Source organism: Eretmochelys imbricata, chromosome 2 (genome assembly GCF_965152235.1).
Source record: "Eretmochelys imbricata isolate rEreImb1 chromosome 2, rEreImb1.hap1, whole genome shotgun sequence".
Taxonomy (NCBI): Eukaryota; Metazoa; Chordata; order Testudines; family Cheloniidae; genus Eretmochelys; species Eretmochelys imbricata.
This window is the reverse complement of record NC_135573.1, coordinates 121571639-121596133: the sequence shown is the minus strand read 5'-3', so window position 1 is coordinate 121596133 and position 24495 is coordinate 121571639. Positions and strand designations below refer to the sequence as shown.

At 41.7% G+C, this 24495-nt stretch overlaps 1 protein-coding gene across 1 annotated transcript in view; it reads left to right on the top strand.

Moving 5' to 3' along the window:
- PHLPP1 (PH domain and leucine rich repeat protein phosphatase 1) overlaps positions 1 to 23646 on the top strand; it is a 224731-nt gene extending 201085 nt beyond the window's left edge. The window contains exons 13-17 of the mRNA XM_077810741.1: positions 4636 to 4766; positions 11243 to 11347; positions 13017 to 13211; positions 15777 to 16005; positions 21647 to 23646. Of these exons, the coding sequence (XP_077666867.1) occupies positions 4636 to 4766; positions 11243 to 11347; positions 13017 to 13211; positions 15777 to 16005; positions 21647 to 22756 (1770 nt within the window). The 3' untranslated portion in view covers positions 22757 to 23646. The remainder of the gene's footprint in view (positions 1 to 4635; positions 4767 to 11242; positions 11348 to 13016; positions 13212 to 15776; positions 16006 to 21646) is intronic.
- Positions 23647 to 24495: the final 849 nt, after the last annotated feature.

The window sequence follows — 24495 nt, the reverse complement described above, 5'->3', positions numbered from 1 at the left end:
CCTGCGCCCATGTCTGCCCAGGCGCTCCTGATCAACCTCACACAGGCGACCAGGAGCACCTCAGACATGACGATGACGGCTACCAGTCCTATTGCACAGTCTGCTGCCACAAGGCAATGGGTTGCTGCTGCTGTGTAGCAATGCAGTACCGTGTCTGCCAGCACCCAGGAGACATATGGTGACAGTGAGCTGAGCGGGCTCCATGCTTGCCATGGTATGGCGTCTGCACAGGTAACTCAGGAAAAAAGGCACGAAACGATTGTCTGCCCTCACTTTCACGGAGGGAGGGAGGGAACGGGGGCCTGATGATATGTACCCAGAACCACCCACGACAATGTTTTAGCCCCATCAGGCATTGGGATCTCAACCCAGAATTCCAATGGGCAGCGGAGACTGCGGGAACTGTGGGATAGCTACCCACAGTGCAACGCTCCGGAAGTCGACTCTAGCCTCGGTACTGTGGAAGCGCTCCGCCGAGTTAATGCACTTAATGCACTTAGAGCATTTTCTGTGTGGGGACACACACTTGAATATACAAAACCGATTTCTAAAAAACCGACTTCTATAAATTCAACCTAATTTCGTAGTGTAGACATACCCTTAGTAATAGCGCTGTCAGGACTGCTGGGTGACCGGCCGTGGCTGGAGGCACAGGCTGGAGCAGGAGCAATCTGTCAGAACTACCAGGTTCGTGGATGACTTGTTCTCTGAACACTCATCTCACAAACTTTGGAACACAAATATTTAAGATTCATCCTTCTTTTGCCTCCCCTCCTTGCCCAAACTACATTTGGAGGGGAGGGAGGAGTCTGACTGCGTGGAAATCTATATACATTTGAGTAATCTTGGTGCTGTACAGGCTGGGTTGGTACTACTTGCATTAAAATGACACATCAGGCAATCCAAATCTGTGATGTGATTGAAATTAGAAACTTGTTTTTTCCTGTTTGTGTATGGAGTAGAGTGAGAGCTAGATTTGACTGAAGACACACCCTGTTATCCTTTGGGATAAGGCTGCAGAGAATTTTTAAAATCATCCTAGCATGGCAACAAAGTTATGCCTACTGGTGCCAAAGGACTAGAGTTGCTGCAACAAGGCATTGCTGTGTTTATAGGTGCTAGGAGTTTCAGAGAGCACTACAACCAGCTAAATCAAAGCTATGTCATAGCCTTCAGACAGATCTGTGACTTCATAGTTTTGTTTTGGTTTTCCATTAAATCTTGAAAGGAGCTTTGAATAAAAGGGCAGTGTGTTGACATGGCCTTGAAAAGCCAGAGGGGTAATAAGTAGGGATTAGGGCTGTCAAGCAATTAAAAAAATTAATCGCGATTAATCGTGCTGTTAATAATAGAATACCATTTATTTAAATATTTTTTGATGTTTTCTACATTTTCAAATATATACATTTCAATTACAACACAGAAAACAAATGTACGGTGCTCACTTTATATTTATTTTTGATTACAAATATTTGCACTGTAAAAAACAAACAAGTTTGTTTACATTTGCAGGAGATAATGCTGCCCGCTTCTTGTTTACAACGTCACCTGAAAGTGCAAACAAGTGTTCACATTGCACTATTCTGGCTGGTGTTGCAAGATACTTCGGTGCCAGATGCGCTAAAGATTCATATGTCCCCTCATGCTTCAACCACCATTCCAGGGGACATGCATCCATTCTAATGATGAGTTCTGTTTGATAACAATTCAAAACAGTGCAGACCAATGCATGTTCATTTTCATCAGCTAAGTCAGATGGACCAGCAGAAGGTTGATTTTCTTTTTTAGTGGTTCGGGTTCTGTAGTTTCCGAATCAGAGTGTTGCTTTTTTAAGACTTCTGAAAGCATGCTCCACACCTCGTCCCTCTCAAATTTTAGAAGGCACTTCAGATTCTTAAACTTCTGGGTCGAGGGCTGTATCTATCCTTAGAAATCTCACATTACCTTGTTTGCATTTTCTCAGATCTGCGGTGAAGGTGTTCTTAAAACGAACAACGTGCTGGGTCGTCATCCGAGACTGCTATAACATGAAATATATGGCAGAATGTGGGTAAAACAGAACAGGAGACATATAATTCTCCCCCAGTCACAAATTTAATTAACACATTTTTTTAACGAGTATCATCAGCATGGAAGCATGTCCTCTGGAATGGTGGCTGAAACATGAAGGGACATATGAATCTTAAGCGCATCTGGCACGTAAATATCTTGCGATACCAGCTACGACAGTGCCATGCAAATGCCTGTTCTCGGTTTCAGGTGACATTGTAATTAAGCGAGCAGCATTATCTCCCATAAATGTAAACAAACTTGTTTGTCTTAATGATTGGCTGAACAAGAAGTAGAACTGAGTGGACTCATAGGTTCTCAAGTTTTGCACTGTTTTGTTTTTGAGTGCAGTTATGTAACACAAAATCTACTTTTGCTAGTTGCACTTTCACAATAGAGATTGCACTACAGTATTTGTATGAGATTAATTGAAAAATACTATATCTTGTTTTTACAGTGCAAATATTTGTAATAAAAATAATATTAAGTGAGAACTGTACACTTCGTATTCTGTGTTGTAATTGAAGGGAATATATTTGAAAATGTAGAAAAACATCCAAAAATATGTAATAAATTTTAATTAGGATTTGGCTGTTTAACAGTGCGATTAAAACTGCGATTAATCGCAATTAATTTTTTAAAGTTAATCACGTGAATTAATGGAAGTTGTATGTTGCTGCTTAGTCATCTTTTAGCTAAAAGATGTGCATTTAGTTTTTTAATCATTTCTCAAGTCAACCCCTTCAGACCACTCACTATTCTTTTTGCTCTGTTTTGACACACCGCTAAATGGAGGTTCCTAGAACAGGGTACAAATATTAGTGCTTTCTCACAAAGACCATGCTGTTCCTCCTGGATCCGTGTTGATAAGTTTCTGGGTATTCTGCTCAAACTGCATACAGGGGTTTTGCCAAATATTATACTGGCCTATATAATTTGCTGTCTACTTCCTAGCTTCCAAACATTCCCCTCCCATTGGGCGTTATTTTTCAGAAATGTATTGACTTTTATTTTTCCTGAGCAAATTTGCTTGATTTTTGCCTGCTTTATTTTTGTCCCCCCCTCATCTTATTGGTGCACACCGCCCCCCCCCCCCCGCACCTTCCCAATATAGCACCAGCTACAAATTTAATATTTGTCTTCAAGATATTTAACAATGTTAATTAAAACTAGGTTTAATACTGATTGCTAATATTGATTCCCCTCCTCCCAGCACAATACTTTGCCATTTATAAAACTTTATTTTAATATCTTTCAGCCAGTTTTCAAACCTTGTCAGTGCTCATATCCAAGACAGTTTGAATTGACTCCCAAATAAGATTTTTTTTATGCCCCACTGAAGTTCAGATCTATTGCATCTATTGTTTCCTTTATCTAGGATTGCCAGGCATCCAGTTTTCAACCGGAGTGCCTGGTGGAAAAGGGACCCTGGCGGGTGGCTTCAGTAGCACCGCCGACTGGGCTGTTTAAAAGTCTGGTTGGCTGCCCACAGCAGGACAGGTAGGGGGCCTGCCTGGCTCTGCGCGGCTCCTAGGAAACTGCCAGCAGCTCTCTCCAGCTCCTAGGCAGAGGCGTGGCCAGGTTGCTCCGCAAGCTGCTCCTGCCTGCAGGCACTGCCTCTGCAGCTCCCATTGGCTGACCAGAGGGAGCTTTGGAGCTGGCGCTTGGGGTGAGGACAGTGCATGGAGCCGCCTGGCCTTGGCTCCACCTAGGAGCCAGAGGGAGATGTTGCTGCTTCCAGGAGCCGCCTGAGGTAAGCGCCACCCAGAGTCCGTGCCCCTGTCCTGAGCCCTCTTCCCGCTCAAACCCCCTCCTGAACCCCAATCCCCTGCCCGAGCCCTGAGCCCCCTCCTGCACCGCAGACACTTCATCATCACCAGCGAGAGCCCACACCCCAACCCCCTGCCCCAGCATGGAGCCCCCTCCTGCACCCTGAACCCCTCATTTCTGGCTCATACGCTCTCCCACACCAACTTAATTTAATTCCAGTTTCTATTCAAGTAGAGCTCAACACAATTCACAAGTAAATAAAACAGTAATTTAGTTAAAATGAAATGCATCGTTCATCATTTTCTAACCCATGCAAAAATTAAGAAACCTGTATGTTATGCTATGTAAATGCTGAAGTATATGTGTATGGATATAGTGTATCTTCCTGATCAGCAAAACGAACCAAATTTAGTGGAAAGGGTATACTTTGAAAATCAACAAATTTTAATGGTTACAAACCAGTGAGAATAAACTTTTCTTTATGAAAATAAATAAAAAGTACAAATGCAAAACAAACTTAAAAAGTATTTAAATTATGGTTTCCTGGTTGCTAATTTAAATCAATCCACCTATGCTGATACAGACATTAAGACTAATAAGAAATGGGAGGGGCTCAAACAAATTTTCAGGTGTCCTCTGATGTCTTTGAAGATTACAGAAGAATTTTCTGACTGCATTTAATAAGACGGAGTTTTATGTAAATGGATGATGCAGATTTTGGGTTGTCATGTGTAAGGCATGTATACTTTTAATTTAGGCAGAAAGTTACAGGTCCCTCTCCAAGTTCTCTTTTCTTTTTTCCACCTCTTTCTGCAGTGTGTGGATCTGAGCTGCAATGAACTGAGTGAAATCACATTACCTGAAAACCTGCCTCCAAAACTACAGGAACTAGACCTGACTGGAAACCCCAGACTAGTCCTGGATCACAAAACCCTAGAGTTGCTGAAGTAAGTAAAATGTCTTTTTAATAATGCAGGAGGCAGAATGACTACAAAGGCATGTGGGACAAGAACCCAGTTCACAAGTTTGAGACATACATATCTCTTCAAGGAGGGCAAAAAGGCAACACGTGTGTAGGTAATTCAGAAAATTAAAGCTTCTCTAAACAGAATTATTTTACTGGCACACAAATACAATTGCTGTCAATTACCATTCCTAATCAAAACCAGCTGTAACTACAATTGGGCTGATTTGACCTAATTTTTCACACTATACATTAGTTTATTTCACTACTGAGATGCCTATGGCTTGAAACTATTGGTTTCCTCCCTTGTCCTCTCACTGTCACTTGTCACAATCCTGTGCTTCTTTCCACATGACTCTGCGTTGTATGACTTTCCTGTGGTACTTACCCTCTCCAGACTTGTGGCTTTTAAAGACGCACTTCTGTTATACTGCCTGCAGTGAAGCTTAGTTATCTTGTTTGGGGGTTTTCTGTCCTTTGATTGTGAGCTCTTTGGAACAGGGATCATCCCTTATTGAATGTCTGGAAAGCACCTAGCACATTACAGGTGTCACCATAAATAATTGGGTTGGCACAGAGATAAGCAGTTTATTTTGAGCCTCTATAGATTCGTTCCACAGAGTGTTCTGGGTTTTTCCTCAGGGTGTAGGTGTTCTCGTGGTTCTGCCTTCAAGTCTCTCGTATTCTTTAACATTCAGCAGGCCAGAGCTATCTACACCAACTCTGAGGCTCTTTGCCTGTCTGATCCTTCCAGCCTGTTAGCTACTTAGACCAAATAGGTTCTGGGAACAGTTTAGATTTTTTTAAAAGGTTAAGCAACTGTTCATATAACTCTAAACAATTTTCAGACAAACAGTGCAGTATTAAGTTTCACCTGTCACAAGTGATGCTTGTTCACACTAAATTCGTTAGCTTTTCAGAATTAAATCTTGGTATCTTATTGTGTTAAACAGAGAAAAATTATTTAAAACCAGTAACCTAGGTTAAATGGGAATTTAAGGCAAGTGTTTGATAGTTGAAAATAAATGTCAGTATTTTATACGGCGAACAAGGCAAGTGAACAGGAAAAATTATCCTTCTCTATTTTAGGAGTAACCTTAACACAACAGCAGTGCAGAAATATGTCTCTGTTCTGCAGATGACTTCTGAAGATGGTAATTGAATTATGCTTAATTCTTTTACAATGGCAAATCTCCCTAATCCACATGTGGACGACAAGTGCAGTATGTGCAATAGAGAACTACCATATAGATTGCATGGTGATTTTTAGTCCTAAAAGTGCTACACCTAATCATGTAGAAATGCAATTTTTGCACTTTTATGGAAGCTACTCTGCCAACAATGTGAGGTAGCAGTTACCCTCATTTTACAGATGGGTAACCTGAGGTAGACAGTTCATGGCTTACCCAAGGTCAGTAGTCTTTAGCAAAACCAAAAATCGAACCCAAGTATCCTGACTCAGTCCTCTACTGTAATTACCAGATAGTCTCACTCTTAAATGCAAGGTACGTTGTTCACTATGGGAAGATTTATCAGCCAATATATTTTCACCAGTGATCCTTCATGTTAAATTTATTTATGTTCACTAAACCTTTAGGATATTAAAACTGAAGGAATTCTTAATCTAAGTTTCTTTTCGCTGTTTAACTAGTTTGTTCAGTTTCTGCTTCTCAGTTTGGACAATGAAAATAGACTAGAGAGTTTTACTACAGTCCTTATTAATTTCTTGTCACTTTCAGGTTACCACAGTGCTGCAATTTTTAAGTTGGGAGCAATGCAAAAGAAATGTGTCTTAATTTACAAACTCTTTGCACTGGTGTATTAGTTTTTAAACTTCATGGAAACTTGTTTTTGGCCTTAAGATTATTAAAGGAGCCAAATGTTGGGTTGCATTTGACCTGTTGCTGTCGTCCTAACAATGCATCACAAGACCCAGATCTGTCCATGAGAGTTTTTAAATTATCCTGTGTTGATGTGTGTGTACGTACGTACGCACGCACGCGCGCACACACACACACACACACACACACACACACACACACACACACACACACGAGAGAGAGAGAGAATCTCACAGCAAATAAGTTAATAACTTAGTGCAAGTTGATAAATTAATTGGTTAATAACATAGTAAAAGCATCCTGATTGGTTAATATCTTAAATTACTTAATAATCAGTGTTTTAATATCATGTGTTGCAAAGAGCCGCAAGAGGCACATTAAAGAGCCACTTGTGGCTTGTGAGCATCAGTCTGAGTAGCACTGGTCTAATAGATGGTTTGCTGGCAGGAAGGACCATTCTTTGCCTTATGTCCAATTACTGAAGATGCAAAGGAGTCACTGCTGGTTTTTCCCAGTTGCCCGTCAGAGCTGCAGTGGAGATGTGCGAAATTCAAACAGCTTAATGGGACTAAATCGGGGGGCCCAGATAATCTTCATCCAAGAATATTAAAGGAATTGGCACATGAAATTGTAAGCCCATTAGCAAGAATTTTTAATGAATCTGTAAATTCAGGGGTTGTACTGTATGATCGGAGAATTGTTAACATAGTTCCTATTTTTAAGAAAGGAAAAAAAAGTGATCCGGGTAACTACAGGCCGGTTAGTTTGTCATCTGTAGTATGCAAGGTCTTGGAAAAAATTTTGAAGGAGAAAGTAGTTAAGGACATTGAGGTCAATGGTAAATGGGACAAAATACAACATGGTTTTACAAAAGGTAGATTGTGCGAAACCAACCTGATCATCTTCTTTGAGAAAGTAACAGATTTTTTAGACAAAGGAAACACAGTGGATCTAATTTACCTAGATTTCAGTAAGGCATTTGATACCGTGCCACACAGGGAATTATTAAAATGGAAAAGATGGGGATCAATATGAAAATTGAAAGGTAGATAAGGAATTGGTTAAAGGCGAGACTACAGCGGGTCCTACTGAAAGGTGAACTGTCAAGCTGGAGGGAGGCTACCAGTGGAGTTCCTCAAGGATCAGTTTTGGGACCAATCTTATTTAATCTTTTTATTACTGACCGTGGCACAAAAAGTGGGAGTGTGCTAATAAAGTTTGCGGATGATACAAAGCTGGGAGGTATTGCGAATTTAGAGAAGGACCGGGATATCAGACAGGAGGATCTGGATGACCTTGTAAACTGAGTAATAGTAATAGGATGAAATTTAATAGTGAGAAGTGTAAGGTTATGCATTTAGGGATTAATAACAAGAATTTTAGTTATAAGCATCAATTAGAAGTAACGGAGGAGGACCTTGGAGTATTGGTTGATCATAGGATGACTATGAGCTGCCAATGTGATGTGGCTGTGAAAAAAGCTAATGCGGTCTTGGGATGCATCGGGCGAGGTATTTCCAGTAGAGATAAGGAGGTTTTAGTACCGTTATACAAGGCACTGGTGAGACCTCATCTGGAATACTGTGTGCAGTTCTGGTGTCCCATGTTTAAGAAGGATGAATTCAAACTGGAACAGGTACAGAGAAGGGCTACTAGGATGATCCAAGGAATGGAAAACTTGTCTTATGAAAGGAGACTCAAGGAGCTTGGCTTGTTTAGCCTAACTAAAAGAAGCTTGAGGGGAGATATGATTGCTCTCTATAAATATATCAGAAGGATAAATACTGGAGAGGGAGAGGAATTATTTAAGCTCAGTACCAATGTGGACACAAGAACAAATGGATATACACTGTTCATTGGGAAGTTTAGACTTGAAATTAGATGAAGGTTTCTAACCATCAGAGGAGTGAACTTTTGGAATAGCCTTCCAAGGGAAACAGTGGGGGCGAAAGATCTATCTGGCTTTAAGATTAAACTCGATACGTTTATGGAGGAGATGGTATGATGGGATAACATGGTTTTGGTAATTAATTGATCTTTAAATATTCATGGTATATAGGCCTAATGGCCTGTGATGGGATGTTAGATGGGGTGGGATCTGAGTTACCCAGAAAATAATTTTCTGTAGTATCTGGCTGGTGAATCTTGCCCATATGCTCAGGGTTTAGGTGATTGCCATATTTGGGGTCGGGAAGGAATTTTCCTCCAGGGCAGATTGGAAGAGGCCATGGAGGTTTTTCGCCTTCCTCTGTAGCATGGGGCACGGGTCACTTGCTGGAGGATTCTCTGCTCCTTGAAGTCTTTAAACCATGATTTGAGGACTTCAGTAGCTCAGACATAGGTGAGAGGTTTTTCGCAGGAGTGGGTGGGTGAGATTCTGTGGCCTGCGTTGTGCAGGAGGTCGGACTAGATGATTATAATGGTCCCTTCTGACCTTAATATCTATGAATCACATTGCTTAAAGAAAGTCTATTGTAGATCTAGGTGCTGATGGCACTTACTGGACTAGAATTCTGTTGTGAACAGATCGCAACCCATAAAAGTGCCACTAAACACACTAGGAAGTAACTCTCTGGAGGGGGAATGGTAAAAGGATGCGGGGGAAGATCCAAAAAAGGCCAGTTTAGGACCCAAGGTGGGAAGTAATGCCATTTTGGAGTGTTCAAGAGCCTCCAAAGGGACAGAATTAGAAAAACAAAACTGCTACAGGCCTAGATCTGGTATAACCTTTTCCTAGTATGGGAAGATGGTCAAAGGTAAAATGGATAATAAATAGGGCATGGAAATGCAGACTTCCCCCCATCTTAAGTAACTCTCCATATTAAGTTTTGCATAAAAACTGAGTTTCTGAATTCAAGCCTAGTCATGATGGTCTTACTTAGCTTTATTTTCTGTGTGTATTTATGCACTAGAAGATAATCCTAATTGCTTTTTAATAGAGGCTTACTGTATTGCAAAAATAGGGTTTTTTTATAATGTCCAGGAAATATGCAAATAGTTCTAAAGAAGTGATCCTCTTCTTCTATGAAACTTTGAGACTGGGAGTTGGAATTTCTCTAGTACTGAATGCTACTGCTAAATGCCACAAGAGTCCTTGGTCTGTCAGTGCCAAAGGGGTGAGAGGGTGGCAAATTCAGTTCTCAGAAATCCATTTGGATCCAAGTTCCCACTTCTTGGAAAACAAGTGCAGTGTACATGAGCCACTTCAGTATCTGCTGTAAATTGCATTTGGGTATAGTTTATACCCAACTGCAAGTAGCATTACTTTGGAACGGGTCTGTTTTTTGTTTCTTGATTAGTGACCGTTCTTACAAGGTATATTAGAAGCATATTAAGTTTTCCTTCTGTTTGACACTTAGAAGGATGTGGAACCCAGAGACTAATACATAAACATCATTATGAGCATTACGTGGGGAGTTTTTTGTTTGTTTTTTAATGTGCTCTGGCAAGTGCATGTCCTACTTATTTATTTGTATAGGAAAAGACTCTGATCCAGATAGAGCAGCCCTAATTTAGTTGTTTGAGGAAGAGTTCCAAGGCCATGCAGATTGTGCACTCACAATTTCTTAGCATTTCAGTTTTAACAGGCAGTGAGGGCTTGGATAGGGAGAAATGCACTTTTAAATAGAGTGAATAGTTAAACCTTTTATGTTTGTCCTTTTATAATGCATTTGTTTCACTGAAAGGCTCTGGTGCCTTTGAAGATGTTGCATTGTGTGGAGAACTTGCTTAACTGCCAATGGAGCAGAACAACAGAGGGTCAGGTTTTTTCCTTCACATACAGTAGCAGTATGAAAAGATGGGTATGAACAGATGGGGCTGGCCCCTTTTAAAAGCTGTATTGTGCTGCATACCATTTTCAGATGTTTGAAATTGAGACCAGAGTTTACACTGATAGTTAATTGGAGGGAGGAAGGATCCAATACCCTAAGTAAGAGCTACCACTCCAGAGTCAGGGGGTAAGAGAATGGCAATTCTTACAGCTAGAGCACAGACCTGAAGGCACCTAGAGGGGAGAGCATCCTCATACTAGCTTTTAGACATTTTCATAAGAGGTTTTAGAACATTTTTCTATCAGGTTTTGACTCAGGGGTGGGAGGAAAAGCTGGATATGGTGGTGATATGGGAGCTTTCATTTTAATACAGTAAAAATAGAATGCAGAAAGGTCTCATTCTGGAAATGAGTAAAAGAAATGCACAAGTTAGATAGGATTTTCCCCCCATGCCTCCTCTCCTCCATATCTTCTCAGGCCAGTGGCAAATTCTGCTTGTGTTTTCTGCAGAGCCAAGGTTAAGGTTCAAATAGCTGAGAAAAGAAAAGACAGTTAAGGCAAACAAGAATGAAATAGACGTGCATCAGACTGCTTATTGTTTGTGTTTTTCTTGTGTGTATTCTGATGGATAACATTCCACACACTCTATTAAGTGTTTCCCTTTACAGGGACACCTCATTTTCTTAAATGTAGTCGTCTTAGCATATGCGCAACGTGCCTCAAGTGGCAGGTGACTAGGATAAGTGGGACAATAAAAGCTTCCTTACAATTTTAAGATAGCAGTGACTTTAAGCTAAATGTTTGTAGTATTCATTGGGCTTTTTTCTTTTCCCTTCTCACTGCAGTAACATTCGTTGTTTCAAGATTGACCAGCCCTCAGCTGGTGACGCTTCAGGAGCCCCAGCAGTGTGGAGTCATGGTTATACCGAAGCTTCGGGAGTTAAGAACAAGTAAGTCTGGCTTGGTATCAGCACAGAGGTGCTCTGCTGCTGGAACACTTCTGTATTAAAAAAAAAAACAAAAAAAACCACAAAACCCTACAAAGAAACTCTTTTCTTATGAGAAAGTTAGTTGGGGACATTCGTCTCACAAAAGCGGAGGCCATGGCATGACTTATATCTGTAAACTAGACCCCTGCTTGGCTCTCATATTTCTTCTTTGTTAAAGGAGTTGCTAAGATACAAGTGTAACTGATGCATTTTGTCTATGTAAGACTCCAGTATTTGCAAAAGACCCAAGTGCTTAAATGCATCTCTGCTCTTTGAAAAGCCTCTTTATCTTTTGCTTAAGCATGTGTCCCAAGCAAATCAGGGATGCTGCTGGAAGAGGAGTGTCTTAAACTGTGCATATTCCTGCACTACTGACTGGTCCTTTTTTAATGGCTAAAGCAGCCCTTGACAAGTAACATCTCAGGGGCCTGGCATGTTAACTGCTTGTATGCTGCTGGTTATATGATGTCATCTCACATTAATGGTCTGTGAATAACTTCTAAAAATCTTTTTGCGCTTTCAGTTAAGGTTTTCAAACACTTGAGTCAAGTGCCAGCAAGCTTATACTCACCATTTTATTAAATGTATCAACAAACTAAAATGATTATCACATAGAGTAAAAATGACAACTTTAAGGGGCCAGAGGAGTGAAGGCAATTTAAACTATGGTGTTCTCTTTCCATCCGCCTCCACCCATTTACATAGTGCAGTGCACACATGTGAAATAACTATTGAAAAGAAAAAAGAACAGTTAGGTGTACCAGATTAGTTTGAGTTGATCAGCTCACCAGGGCTTCGCTGTGGTAGTGGTGAAGGAGAGAGTAGGAATTGCTCAAAAAGTGAATTGCTGACCTCTGTATATGTTCTTGTTTTTAACACCATTTAGAAGTTAGAGTCAGAGAGCATAAAACAATTCATGGGATTGTTCATACCAGGTCCTGAGGGGTCAGAAGGCTTCCTCCTTAGCTCCGATAGCTTAGTGGAAATGGTACTTAGTGTAAACCTACTTTTCTTTGTGAATTTGTAGATTGAATCTTCCTGTCTGACGACTGTTCAGTTAATCTTACTCCAGCTGTCAGTGGGCATGCGTCCACGTCATAAACCCATGTCACAGCTTATCCCATGTTGGCCGCCTCAACAGAGGGGCCAAGATGTTATATGGTCTGAACTACCCTCTCACTTCTAAAGGCATTTGTTTCCATACTTCAATGAAACTTGTTCAAGGGGGCAGTATGGAGAAGCTTGCTTTACAGCTTCCTATGCTCACTTTTCATGGGTAAACCTAAGAGTAAACAGTGCAGTAGCTTTCTTGGGTTTTACTACTACTGCATTTCACATGCCAGAAAAGTTGAAAAATCATTAGTGGGTCTCTGTTTCAACGTCTTTGTTACTCTCTTTACCATGGAATTTAACAGTACCAGAAATGCTACTTATGTTGTTCACTACCAGGATCTGAAGTGAAACTGCATGACTCATGAAAAGTTTGTGATGCTCATTATAGTCTGATCTGCCTTCAAGCTGCACATCCTGGTCAGAACAATGAGAAAAGACTTGAGGAGTGTTAAAATGCTCCTCTGTTACAAATGCTTATATGTTAAAATACTATTTCCGGTTTTCCCTTTTTCCTTAGACTGTGTGTGGCAGCTCTTTCAGCGAATAATTTCTGTGACAACAGGGAGGCGCTGTACGGCGTCTTTGATGGTGATCGCAACGTGGAAGTGCCCTACCTTCTGCAGTGTACAATGAGTGATATCTTGGCAGAAGAGCTGCAAAAAACAAAGAGTGAAGAGGAATATATGATCAACACTTTCATCGTTATGCAGAGGTTAACCCCAGATCTTTAATTTTTGTCATCTTCCTCCATATGCTGATCAGTCAGCATACTTGCTTCTATCCCAGAGCTGTTTTTTCCACTGTTTTCTAAATGATTTTGTTTGCTAGCTTGTTACTGCACATTACTTAATTGCTTGTTTTTTTTAATTCTGACCTGCTGTTCCACACATGTCCTAAAAGGTTCATGACCAAGGAATGGATAGTTTTAGTCTCTTTTCTGAGATATACTTAATTTCTTTAAAAGTCTCATTGTTCAGAATTGTTAATATTTAAGGTAGTGATGTGACTTTTGTTTCCTGAGACTAATCATCTTTAAACATCCCCCCCTTACAACTCACAAAGCCCAGCGTGTTTCAGCCTGTCCCTCTGCACGAGTTCAGATGATCATAAACGTCAAAACTGTTGTTGAGGATATGCATTCTAACTGTTTAACTGTATATTTTCAATCCTAAAATTGAATTATTCAAGCAGGCATAAAGAGACGGTGCTATAAGCATAATGTGTAGTAGGTATTTTTGCAAAAACAACGGGGAGTCCAGTGGCACCTTAAAAACTAACAGATTTATTTGGGCATAAGCTTTCATGGGTAAAACACCCACATGGGTTTTTTACCCACGAAAGCTTATGCCCAAATAAAGCTGTTAGTCTTTAAGGTGCCACCCCACTCCTCGTTGTTTTTGTGGATACAGACTAACACTGCTACCTCTCTGATACTAGGTGGTTTTGGTTATTTGAAAACCAGTGTGCTGTTCTCGACAGTATAAGAGACTGTGTCTTGGGGAATAGAATTGAATGAAGAGGATCAGACAAAAGGGAAGGAAGAGATGGGGAAAGTAAAGGAGAAGACATGTAAATAGGCTTTACTACATGGCCTCATAGTGTGGACTACAGAGGTGTGAATTGCTGTGTACACTAAAGGACTGTGTTAACATTAACTAGGCCCCTTCTAGTTTGTGCTAGCAAGGTCTACACAGGGCAGTTACAGTGCAACACTTCAGTGAACGCTGTGACCCACATAGTCCGCACTGGAGGGCCATGAATTCCTGTGTCTGAGGGGTTGTTTACACCATATTTGTCAGACAGTCACTTCCTGAAAAGATCCAATTCCTACATCAGGAAGTAGGAGCAGTAGGATCAATCTGAATCAACTGTACACAAGAAAAAAAGGGCTACTGTGCCCTTTGTTTCTGTAATATTGTGGCTCCCCATTTTTATCATTACTTGGGACATTGCCTCACTCTGACAGGTGTTGGAAGTGAATCCTGCAGGATGATTAGAATCCTAGGTATGAGGCAGGGAAAGTACCTAATAGGTGGCCTTACCCATCTCTTTAGATTTCCTTGAAACTATACCAGTTTTTCTGCAAAAAAATATTTCTTTACACGTGTCTCAAAGAATAGGCTAATCAACAATTCATAGAACCCAGAAATAGTATTGGTTCTAGTTGCATGTATCCATTTATTGAGGGTTAGTACAATATTTCTGTTTCTCAAACATTCCTGAGCTAAAAAAATGCTAACCTACATCAGACCTTGGGTAACTGAATTTGAATATTATCACCTCAGGGTTCTATATCAAAGTTCTGATCTTTGTTAAAACAAAAGAGCTAAGAAAGCTAGGAACGTTCAGTAATTCAGTTGTTCAGTTACTGCAAAGAAAGTGAAGGTTAGAAGCCCATGCAGAGGGAGAGACGGAAAAATTGTTAAATACAATCAGAAATTAAATTGCAAAATGCTATAAAAAGTAGATTAGTTTTAATATGAGCAAGACAATACTTTGTATGCTTAAGACAGGTTTTATCATTGAACTTTAGCCAAGGCTTTCTAAAATGACAAGTTAAAAATATTCTTCAAATGTGCCTGATAAGATATTACTTCTGGTGTGATAATAGGTTTGTGAATTAGTGATCTGGAGACCAATTACAATTGGAAAGTGTTTTTTGTGTTTTTAATGGTGATAACTGCAAGTGTTCTAGTTTGTTTAGGTTAGATACTTTACTGTGGAACTTTAGGAGTCTGAAAGTGCAGAAAAACCATGGTTAAATACTTAAAACTGAGTGGCAATAAGTAGTAAAACATTGATTCCAGCACTTTAAAAAATACATTGCTGTTTTGGAAACTAAAGCTTCAGGTTCACAAATGATCATATTTTTAGATTCTACCTCTAGTTTTTCAATAGCTTCCTAATCCTTACATTTCCTAAAGGTTTTCTGGGGGGATGTATAAGGTAAAATACTCTAGCTGTCTTGGTAATGCGATGACAAGAGAGCAGTGGCACTGGGTTTGTGAGGGTTTTTTTAATTGAGCATGGATCCAATTGAGGATGTATATCTTCTTTCTTATAACACACTGCCCATGAGCTGTACATAACTTCCTCACAACTTTGGTATAAAGCGTCACAATCTGAACTGGAGTGCCTATTCTTCCCAGTGAACCTTGAGAGTCTGTGTCCTGTGATTGGGATTGCTGAACTGTGGTCCCCTGCTCCTCTCTCTACTCTGATCTCATAGTGTAACTTTTCCCATTAATCAGCAAGTATTGCTTTGTTTACATTCCAGGAAACTTGGAACTGCAGGACAAAAACTTGGAGGCTCTGCTGTCCTTTGCCATATAAAACACGATCCCATGGACCCAGGTGGATGCTTCACATTAACCTCAGCAAATGTGGGGAAGTGCCAAACTGTTCTCTGTAGGAATGGAAAACCTTTGCCTTTGTCCAGGTCTTATGTGATGAGTTGTGAAGAAGAGCTAAAGAGGATTAAACAGCACAAGGCCATTATCACAGAGGTAAGAACTGTAGTGCTGGCGGAGGGAATGTTACAGTCTGCAACTTCCTCTAGAGACAGTTCTGAGCAACACACCAAACATATTTCCTTATCATATAAATAATAACCTGTAGTTTAAAGACAGGTGCGGCTGTGCTGGGAATTTCATCTTCCCCTTCCAGTATGTTTTGTGTCATGTGGTCCAGTTGCTGTTGCTCTACAGAGATACTCAGCCACAAGGGTCTGAGCATGCTGACCTTAAACGGGGAAGATGAGGAAACCAACCTTCTACCTGGAAGAGGAATTGCTGGGCTGGAGTAGGGATGAAGAGCCCATCCTCTTTGTGTAGGGTGGAAAAGTGCTCAGAGAGAGCTTGGGGTGTGATGTCTTTTCTTCTGTAAAAAGAAAAGGAGGACTTGTGGCACCTTAGAGACGAACAAATTTATTTGAGCATAAGCTTTCGTGAGCTACAGCTCACTTCATCGGATGCATCCGATGAAGTGAGCTGTAGCTCACGAAAGCTCATGCTCAAATAAATTTGTTCGTTTCTAAGGTGCCACAAGTCCTCCTTTTCTTTTTGCGGATGCAGACTAACACGGCTGCTACTCTGAAACTTTTCTTCCATGAGAGACTCTGCTCCTTCCTTCTATCTGACCAGCCAGGACGCTGACAGACAGCAGGCTGATGTTTCTGTCCCACGACAGAATGTATTGTGCCAGCTATGGGCTTGTGCTCTGGCAGGCAGCTCTGTTGTAGAGAGACTGCAGCTTCTGCACAAGGAATCCATTCTGTGCTCACCCACAGATTGGAGGTTGAGTGAGCTGCTGGAAGAGTAGAGAACCAGTCTCCTCCCTTGGAAGATAAAGCCCCAGAGGGCAGGTAGCTGACACAGAACATACATGTGGGGAATTGATGGAAAGCAGAAAGAGAGAGGAGCCCCTCCTTTTCTTTTTGGTCTGCTGCATCCCTACTTAAGGATTTGATGCTCAGCCTACTGCTGTACATGCATAGATCTGTTAAACCTGCCAAGCAAAGGTGGTGGGGGATTAGAATCTAAAATGTGACATGCTTGAAGCAAGCCACTCCATCACGTACTGCAGATAACCAGGGAGCTGTCAGTATGTCCCTTTGTAAAGGAGAAGTTAATTCCTGCTTTAAATCTTAAAATGACTCATCAATTTCACACACTTGGATGGCTTATCAATTCTGTCAGGCTTATTTATAATATGGAACCCTACCAGGCCAACGAGGTTTTTCTGTTCTGAGGCATTTTAAAGGCCTACCTTTTTCTTAGTCTTCATTCACTTTCCTTTGGTTATTTGTTCTGTAGTGGCCATTGCTGGCATCAGTTGGACCAAATGATTTATAATCAAAGTGGTTCTCTAAATTAGCTGGGTTGAAGTTATCCCCGTCAAGTCTGGCAGGTAACCAAACACAACAACACTTGAGATGCTTGCTCTCCTTACCCTGCCAGCTCAGATTCTAACTAAGCCAGAATCTTGGGGTTTGAACGTACATGGGATGTATTTCTTAAATACACATTTTTAATGGTGTTTTCCCGCTCAGATATTACTCCTCCTCCCCTTGGGAAATCTCATATCTAAGAGGAAATGTAGTAAGTAATTGGGGTATGTAAAACATTTCACTACAGCTCAGCTGATTGGAAAACACAGACTTGCACTCTGCTATATTTGACTTGCATGCTTAATTTAAAGAATATTTTTAAATTGTACCTTTCGAAGGGCTGAGCTGAGATAAATAATGTACAGCTGCAGGAGAGATGCCATAACCATGATCCCTAGCCCAGGGGTGGCCAACCTGAGCCTGAGAAGGAGCCAGAATTTACCAACATACATTGCCAAAGAGCCACAGTAATATGTCAGCAGCCCCCACATCCGTTCCCGCCCCTCCCCCACTCCCAGTGCCTCTGACCCACCATAGCCCTGCCAATCAGTGCCTCCCCCTCCCTCCCTGCACCTCCTGATCAGCTGTTTCATGGCCTGCAGGAGGCTCGGGGGTGGGGGTGGGTAGGAACGAGGGCATGGCAGGCTCAGGAGAGGGGGCGGGAAGGGGTGGGGTGGGGACAGGGCCCGTGGCAGAGCCAGGATTTGAACAGTGAGCACCCCCCCACATATTGGAAAGTTGGCGCCTGTAGATCCAGCCCCGGAGTCGGTGCCTATTACAAGGAGCCGCATATTAACTTCTGAAGAGCCGCATGTGGCTCTGGAGCCACAGATTGGCCACCCCTGCCCTAGCCATTGTTCAGTATGGACTTGTGGGGGCGGAGAGGATCATACACAAGATAAAATACCTTAAGTGGGGGGACAGATCTGACTGGCTAACAAGACAGTAGTTGCATGAGCCATTAGCCAGAGCAGTGACCCCCACACCCTTATGCACAGTGTGTACCATTTGCAGGAGTTTAGGGGATGGTGGGGTGGTATAAGGGGTGGTTTTCCCTGGGCCCCCAGGTTGAGACACCCTCAAAGAAGGAGGTTCTACAACCCCATGTGTGCCACTCAGGTTTGGTCCCACAACTGCTCTCACTACGGAGGGACCATGGGGCCAAACCTGAGTGGTGGTGCTACCTCATAAACCGGGTCGCAATGCCTGGAGCAGGGAGCCAGGCCCAGCCTTATGGGTGCAGGAGCCAAGCTGCTGCTGTGGATTGTGGTTGTGCATACCAGAGAAACGGTTCTAGGGGGGGCCTCAAGCTAAAGTTTATTTGCCCAATTATATGCTCCATTATGTTGTCGAGTAGCCTCTTGGGCACTAGAGAGACAGACCTGTATATATGTGACACCATAACTGTAACTTGTATTAAGTCCATTGAGACAGCATGGTGTATGAGCTAAGCATGAGCCATAAACTTGTGAGTCCTAATCCCAGTGCGTGCACTGAGTCAATGTAGCCTTTTGCAAGACACTTCATAGAGCCTAAGGCCAGAAGGGATCACTGTGATCTAATCTCTCCTCCTGTATAATTCAGGCCATAGAACTTCCGCAAAACAATTCCTAGAGCATATTTAGAAAAACATCCAGTCTTGATTAAAACTTGTCAGTGATGGAGAATCCACCATGACCTTTGGTAAATTGTTCCAATGTTTAATTATCCTCACTGTCAAAATTTTACACCTTATTTCCAGTCTGCATTTCTCTAGCTCAACTTCCAGCCATTGGATTGTGTTTTACCTTTCTCTGCTAGTTTGAAGAGTCCATTGTTAAATATTTGTTCCCCCTGTAGATTCTTACAAATGATAAAGAAGTCACTCCTCAACTTTCTCTTTGTTAAGCTAAATAGATAGACTCAAAGACCTCAATCACCATAAGGCATGTTTTCTAGTCCTTTAATCATATCTTCATTAATGATCTGGAGGATGGTGTGGATTGCACCCTCAGCAAGTTAGCAGATGACACTAAACTTGGAGGAGTGGTAGATATGCTGGAGGGTAGGGATAGGATACAGAGGGACCTACACAAATTAGAGGATTGGGCCAAAAGAAATCTGAGATTCAACAAGAACAAGTGCAGAGTCCTGCACTTAGGAAGGAAGAATCCCATGCACTGCTACAGACTAGAGACTAGGAAGCAGTTCTGCAGAAAGGGACCTAGGGGTTATGGTGGACAAGAAGTTGGATATGAGTCAATAGTGTGCCCTTGTTGCCAAGAAGGCTAACAGCATTTTGAGCTGTATAAGTAGGAGCATTGCCAGTAGATCGAGGGACGTAATCGTTCCCCTCTATTCGGCATTGGTGCGGCCTCATCTGGAGTACTGTGTCCAATTTAGGGCTCCACATTACAAGAAGGATGTGGAAAAATTGGAGAGAGTCCAGCGGAGGGCAACAAAAATGACTGGGGGCTGGAGCACATGACTTACGAGGAGAGGCTGAGGGAACTGGGATTATTTCTTCTGCAGAAGAGAAGAATAAGGGGGGATTTGATATCTGCTTTCAACTACCTGAAAGGGGGTTCCAGAGAGGATGGATCTAGACTGTTCTCAGTGGTACCAGACAATAGAACATGGAGTAATGGTCTCAAGTTGCAGTGGGGGAGGTTTAGGTTGGATATTAGGAAAAACTTTCACTCGGAGGGTGGTGAAGCACTGGAATGGGTTACCTAGGGAGGTGGTGGAATCTCCTTCCTTAGAGGTTTTTAAGGTCAGGCTTGACAAAGCCCTGGCTGGGATGATATTAGTTGCGGATTAGGTCCTGCTTTGAGCAGGGGGTTGGACTAGATGACCTCCTGAGGTCCCTTCCAACCCTAATATTCTATGATTCTCATGGCTCTTCTTTGAACCATCTCCAGTTTATCAGTATCCTCCTTGAATTGTGGGCACCCAAACTGGACACTGTATTCCAGCAGTGGTCACACAAGTGTCAAATATTAGAGGAAAAATTACCTCTCTGCTCCTACTTGAGATTCCCCTGGTTCTTGATCCCAGGATTGCATTAGCTCTTTTGGCCACAGCTTCGCATGGGGAGCTCACGGTCAACTGATTATCTACCACGACCCCCAAATCTTTTTCAGAGTCACTGCTTTCCAGCATAGAATCCCCCATCATGTAAGTATGGCCTACTTTGTTCCTAGATGCATACATTTATATGTAGCTGTATTAAATTGTATATTGTTTGCTTATGCCCAATTCATGAACCGATCCAAATCTCTCTGAATCAATTACTTGTCTTCATTATTTACCATTCCCGACCTCCCTCTCTTCCCCCCCTCCCCAATTTTTGTGTCATCTGCAAACTTTATCAGTAATGATTTTGTTTTCTTCAGCGTAATTGATAAAAATGTTAAATAGCATAGTACCAAGAACCAATCCCTATGGGACCCCACTGGAAACACATCCACATGATGATGATTCCCCATTTTCAGTTATATTTTGAGACTAATCATCTAGCCAGTTTTTAATCCATTTAACGTGTGCCATGTTAATTTTATATTCTTGTTTTTTAATCAAAATGTGGTGCGGTACCATGTCAAAGACTTTACAGAAGCCTAGGGGTATTATGTCAACACTATTAGCATATCACCCAAACTTATCATTTCCTCAAAAAAAGAGATCAAGTTAATTTGATAGGATCTATTTTCCATGAACCCATCTTGATTTGCATTATTTACATTACCCTCCTTTAATTCTTTATTAATAGAGTCCATATCAGCCAGTCCATTATCTTGCCCAGGAGTCACGTCAGGCTGACAGGCCAATAATTATCAGGGTCATCCTGTTTACCCTTTTAAAAATTGGCACATTATTAGTTTTCTTCCAGTCATCTGGAACTTACCCAGTGCTCCGAGGTTTATGGAATATCAACATTAACAGTCCAGTGAACTTCTCAGCCAGCTCTCAAAATTCTCGGATGCGAGTTATCTGGACCTGCTGATTTTAAAATGTCTAGCTTCATTAGCTTCTGTTCAACATCCTCCAGAGCTACGAGTAAAATGGAAAGTGTGTTATCAGCATATGATGAGACTATATCTGTTTTTCCCCAAAAAACTTCATCACTCTGGCTCCTTATCTATAAAATAGATGGGATGTTTAGATGCCATACAGGATGTTGTGAAGATGGACATTTCTAAAATGCTTGTAAGATGTAAGTGTCTTTGTATATTCTCAACTTCGTGTCCTTTTTTTTTTTTTTTTTTTTTTTTAAATTTCAGGATGGTAAAGTAAATGGCGTGACAGATTCCACAAGAATCTTGGGATACACTTTCCTTCACCCAAGCGTTGTGCCCCGCCCTCATGTCCAGTCTATGACCTTGACTCCACAGGACGAGTTCTTCATTCTGGGTAGCAAGGGATTGTGGGACAGCCTCTCCATCGAGGAGGCGGTGGAAGCAGTAAGAAATGTGCCTGAACCACTGGCAGCTGCAAAGAAGCTTTGCACTTTGGCCCAGAGCTACGGCTACAACGACAGCCTCAGCGCGGTGGTGGTTCAGCTCAATGTGACGGAGGACAGCTTTTGCTGCTGTGAGCTTAATGGAGTCCCGCCTCCCAGCCCAGGCATCTTTCCCCAGTCAGTCAACGTAGTAATTAAAGACAGACCTACGGATGCTTTGGGAATGCCATCTTCCAGCAGCGGCATGGCCTCTGAGATTAGCAGCGAGATCTCCACCTCTGAAATGAGCAGCGAGGTGGGGTCCACTGCCTCTGATGAGCCCCCTCAGGTAGCCATGAATGAGAACGGCCCAGCATACCCCAACGAACAGCGCTGCATGCTTCACCCAGTCTGCCTGGCCAATTCTTTCCAAAGGCAGTTGTCCAGTGCCACCTTCTCCAGCGCCTTCTCTGACAATGGCCTTGACAGTGATGACGAGGAGCCAATTGAGGGTGTCTTTACCAATGGGAGCCAGGTGGAAGTGGAGGTGGACATCCACTGTGGCCGAGCAAAGGAGAAGCTGCTGCTCCAAGTGCCTGTGGAAGCCAGCGACGAAGGCATCGTCATTAGTGCGAATGAGGATGAAACGGGCCTTTCCAGGAAAGCCGATTACTCCAGCACTGGTACAATTGGGCGCCGACGGGGCAATGGTTCTGTGGCTCCTCAGGAAAGGAGCCATAACTTGATTGAAGTAGCAACCGATGCACCCCTCAGAAAAACTGGAGGCTACTTTGCAGCCCCAGCGCAGCCAGATCCAGATGACCAATTCATCATCCCACCAGAGCTTGAAGAAGAGGTCAAGGAGATTATGAAACAACACCAGGAACAACAGCAGCAGCAGCGACAGTATCAGATGGATCAGCTGCCAGACTATTATGATACACCACTATGACCCAGTCTGCGTGCTGTTCAGAAATAAACTAACGAACAAGAAGACATGAGTGCAGGACCCACATAGGGCTCACGTTACAGCAGGGGTTTTACTACATTTTGTTTTCCTTACCCTTCCACTACAGATAACTGCAGTTTCTCTTTCTGTTTGTTAGTTTTAATATCAACCGACATTGTTCTAGAGATGATTTACCAATAAGATTTAAACTAGTTAACTTTCCCCTTAACATATCAAGTGTAAAAAATAAAAGGTTTAATATATTGCAGAGAGACATGATGTAATTTTTTTTAAATGGCTCGGTTTTTTGTTTGTTTGGAAAGCAGGGCAGTATGCCAGTGCTAAATGATTAAGTAAAATTGTAATACTGTATTTCTTTGAGAAAGAAAAAGCCTTTTTTGGTCTTGAAAATGATAGACATTTGTAGAATATGGAGACTAACTCCTAGGAGTTGCTTTAGTCTTTCAGATGACTTAAGTCACTGAGATTCACTAATTTTCTCTGAGAGAACAGTTGATTGGGAAATTACTGTAAATAGGTCTGTGTTGTATAGCGAGGCTTAAAATGTTTTGTAGTCTTGGCATAAGGACACAACCTGAACTTACTTTTGTTTTCTTGACTCTTTGGGCCATGGTTGTCATATTGAGTGGCTGTACAAGTTACCTACAAATTTAGGTGGTTCTTAAACCGTAGAAAACAGCCTCTTTTTCTTCTGGTCTCTGTTTTTCTTCCTTTTACATGCACATTTTATTTGTGTTCCTTATTGCTGCCACAACCAGCATGATTGTATAGAGCTCCTTTACTGTAGATCATTTACATACCAAGAGTTCTATTAAAGCAGAATGCACAAATGAACATGTCATAACTTTTGTTATAATAAATACAAAATTTACAAATAATGAGAGTCTGCTTTTATGTCTGAGCAGCTGGATGTATGTATTTCCTGAACAAAAGTTCTTGGAGTTCTTTGGGTTCATCTGGATAGCACACACTGTTTTTTAAATAGCTCTGTTTCAATTGTTCTGTGAAACTGGAGAATTTTACAAAGGTAAACCTTGAAAATATAGGAATCTGCTATAAAAATACATCACTAGGTACTTTTACAGTGAAATCATATTTCTTATAAAGGGGCTCAAATTCTCTAGCAGAGAAATATTGCATTTAATTCCTATTGCCTTTTTTCTTTCAGTAGCACTAATCTGTTGACAGAGCTTCCTCCAAAACACTATTGACGATATTGGAAGACTCAGGACCACCTAGGGTCTGACTTCAGACCCCACCACCCTCTTTCAGGAGAGAGGGGCGAGAAGTCTGATCAATTTGAATTTGAGTTTAATGGTAGTTCTGCCTTTCGCAACAAGAAAAAAAATTTTTTTTTCCTGCTTTAGTTGAGAAGTGGTAACACTCTTCTCAATCTCACTTTCATTTGAATGCTGCAGATCAGCCGTATTTTGTCTTTGATAGATGGATCAGTGTTTAATAGCAGGTGACGTACCTCCCTGAGGCTGTGTTGAGTCAACATCTTGTAATGGGAGCATAATATGGGACAGGCTTCCCAGTCTGCTCCAAGGACCTGATGGCAAAAAGGAGAGATTTCCTTTAATACAGCTTTTGACTAGCTAAGAATACCATGGGCAATTAAGAGGTGGGGAATTTGGGGGGAAAATACAAAAGTACTGATATTCAGTTTGGCAGACACTGATTCACATCGCTTGCCTGGTGTGGTTCTAATGCAGAACGTG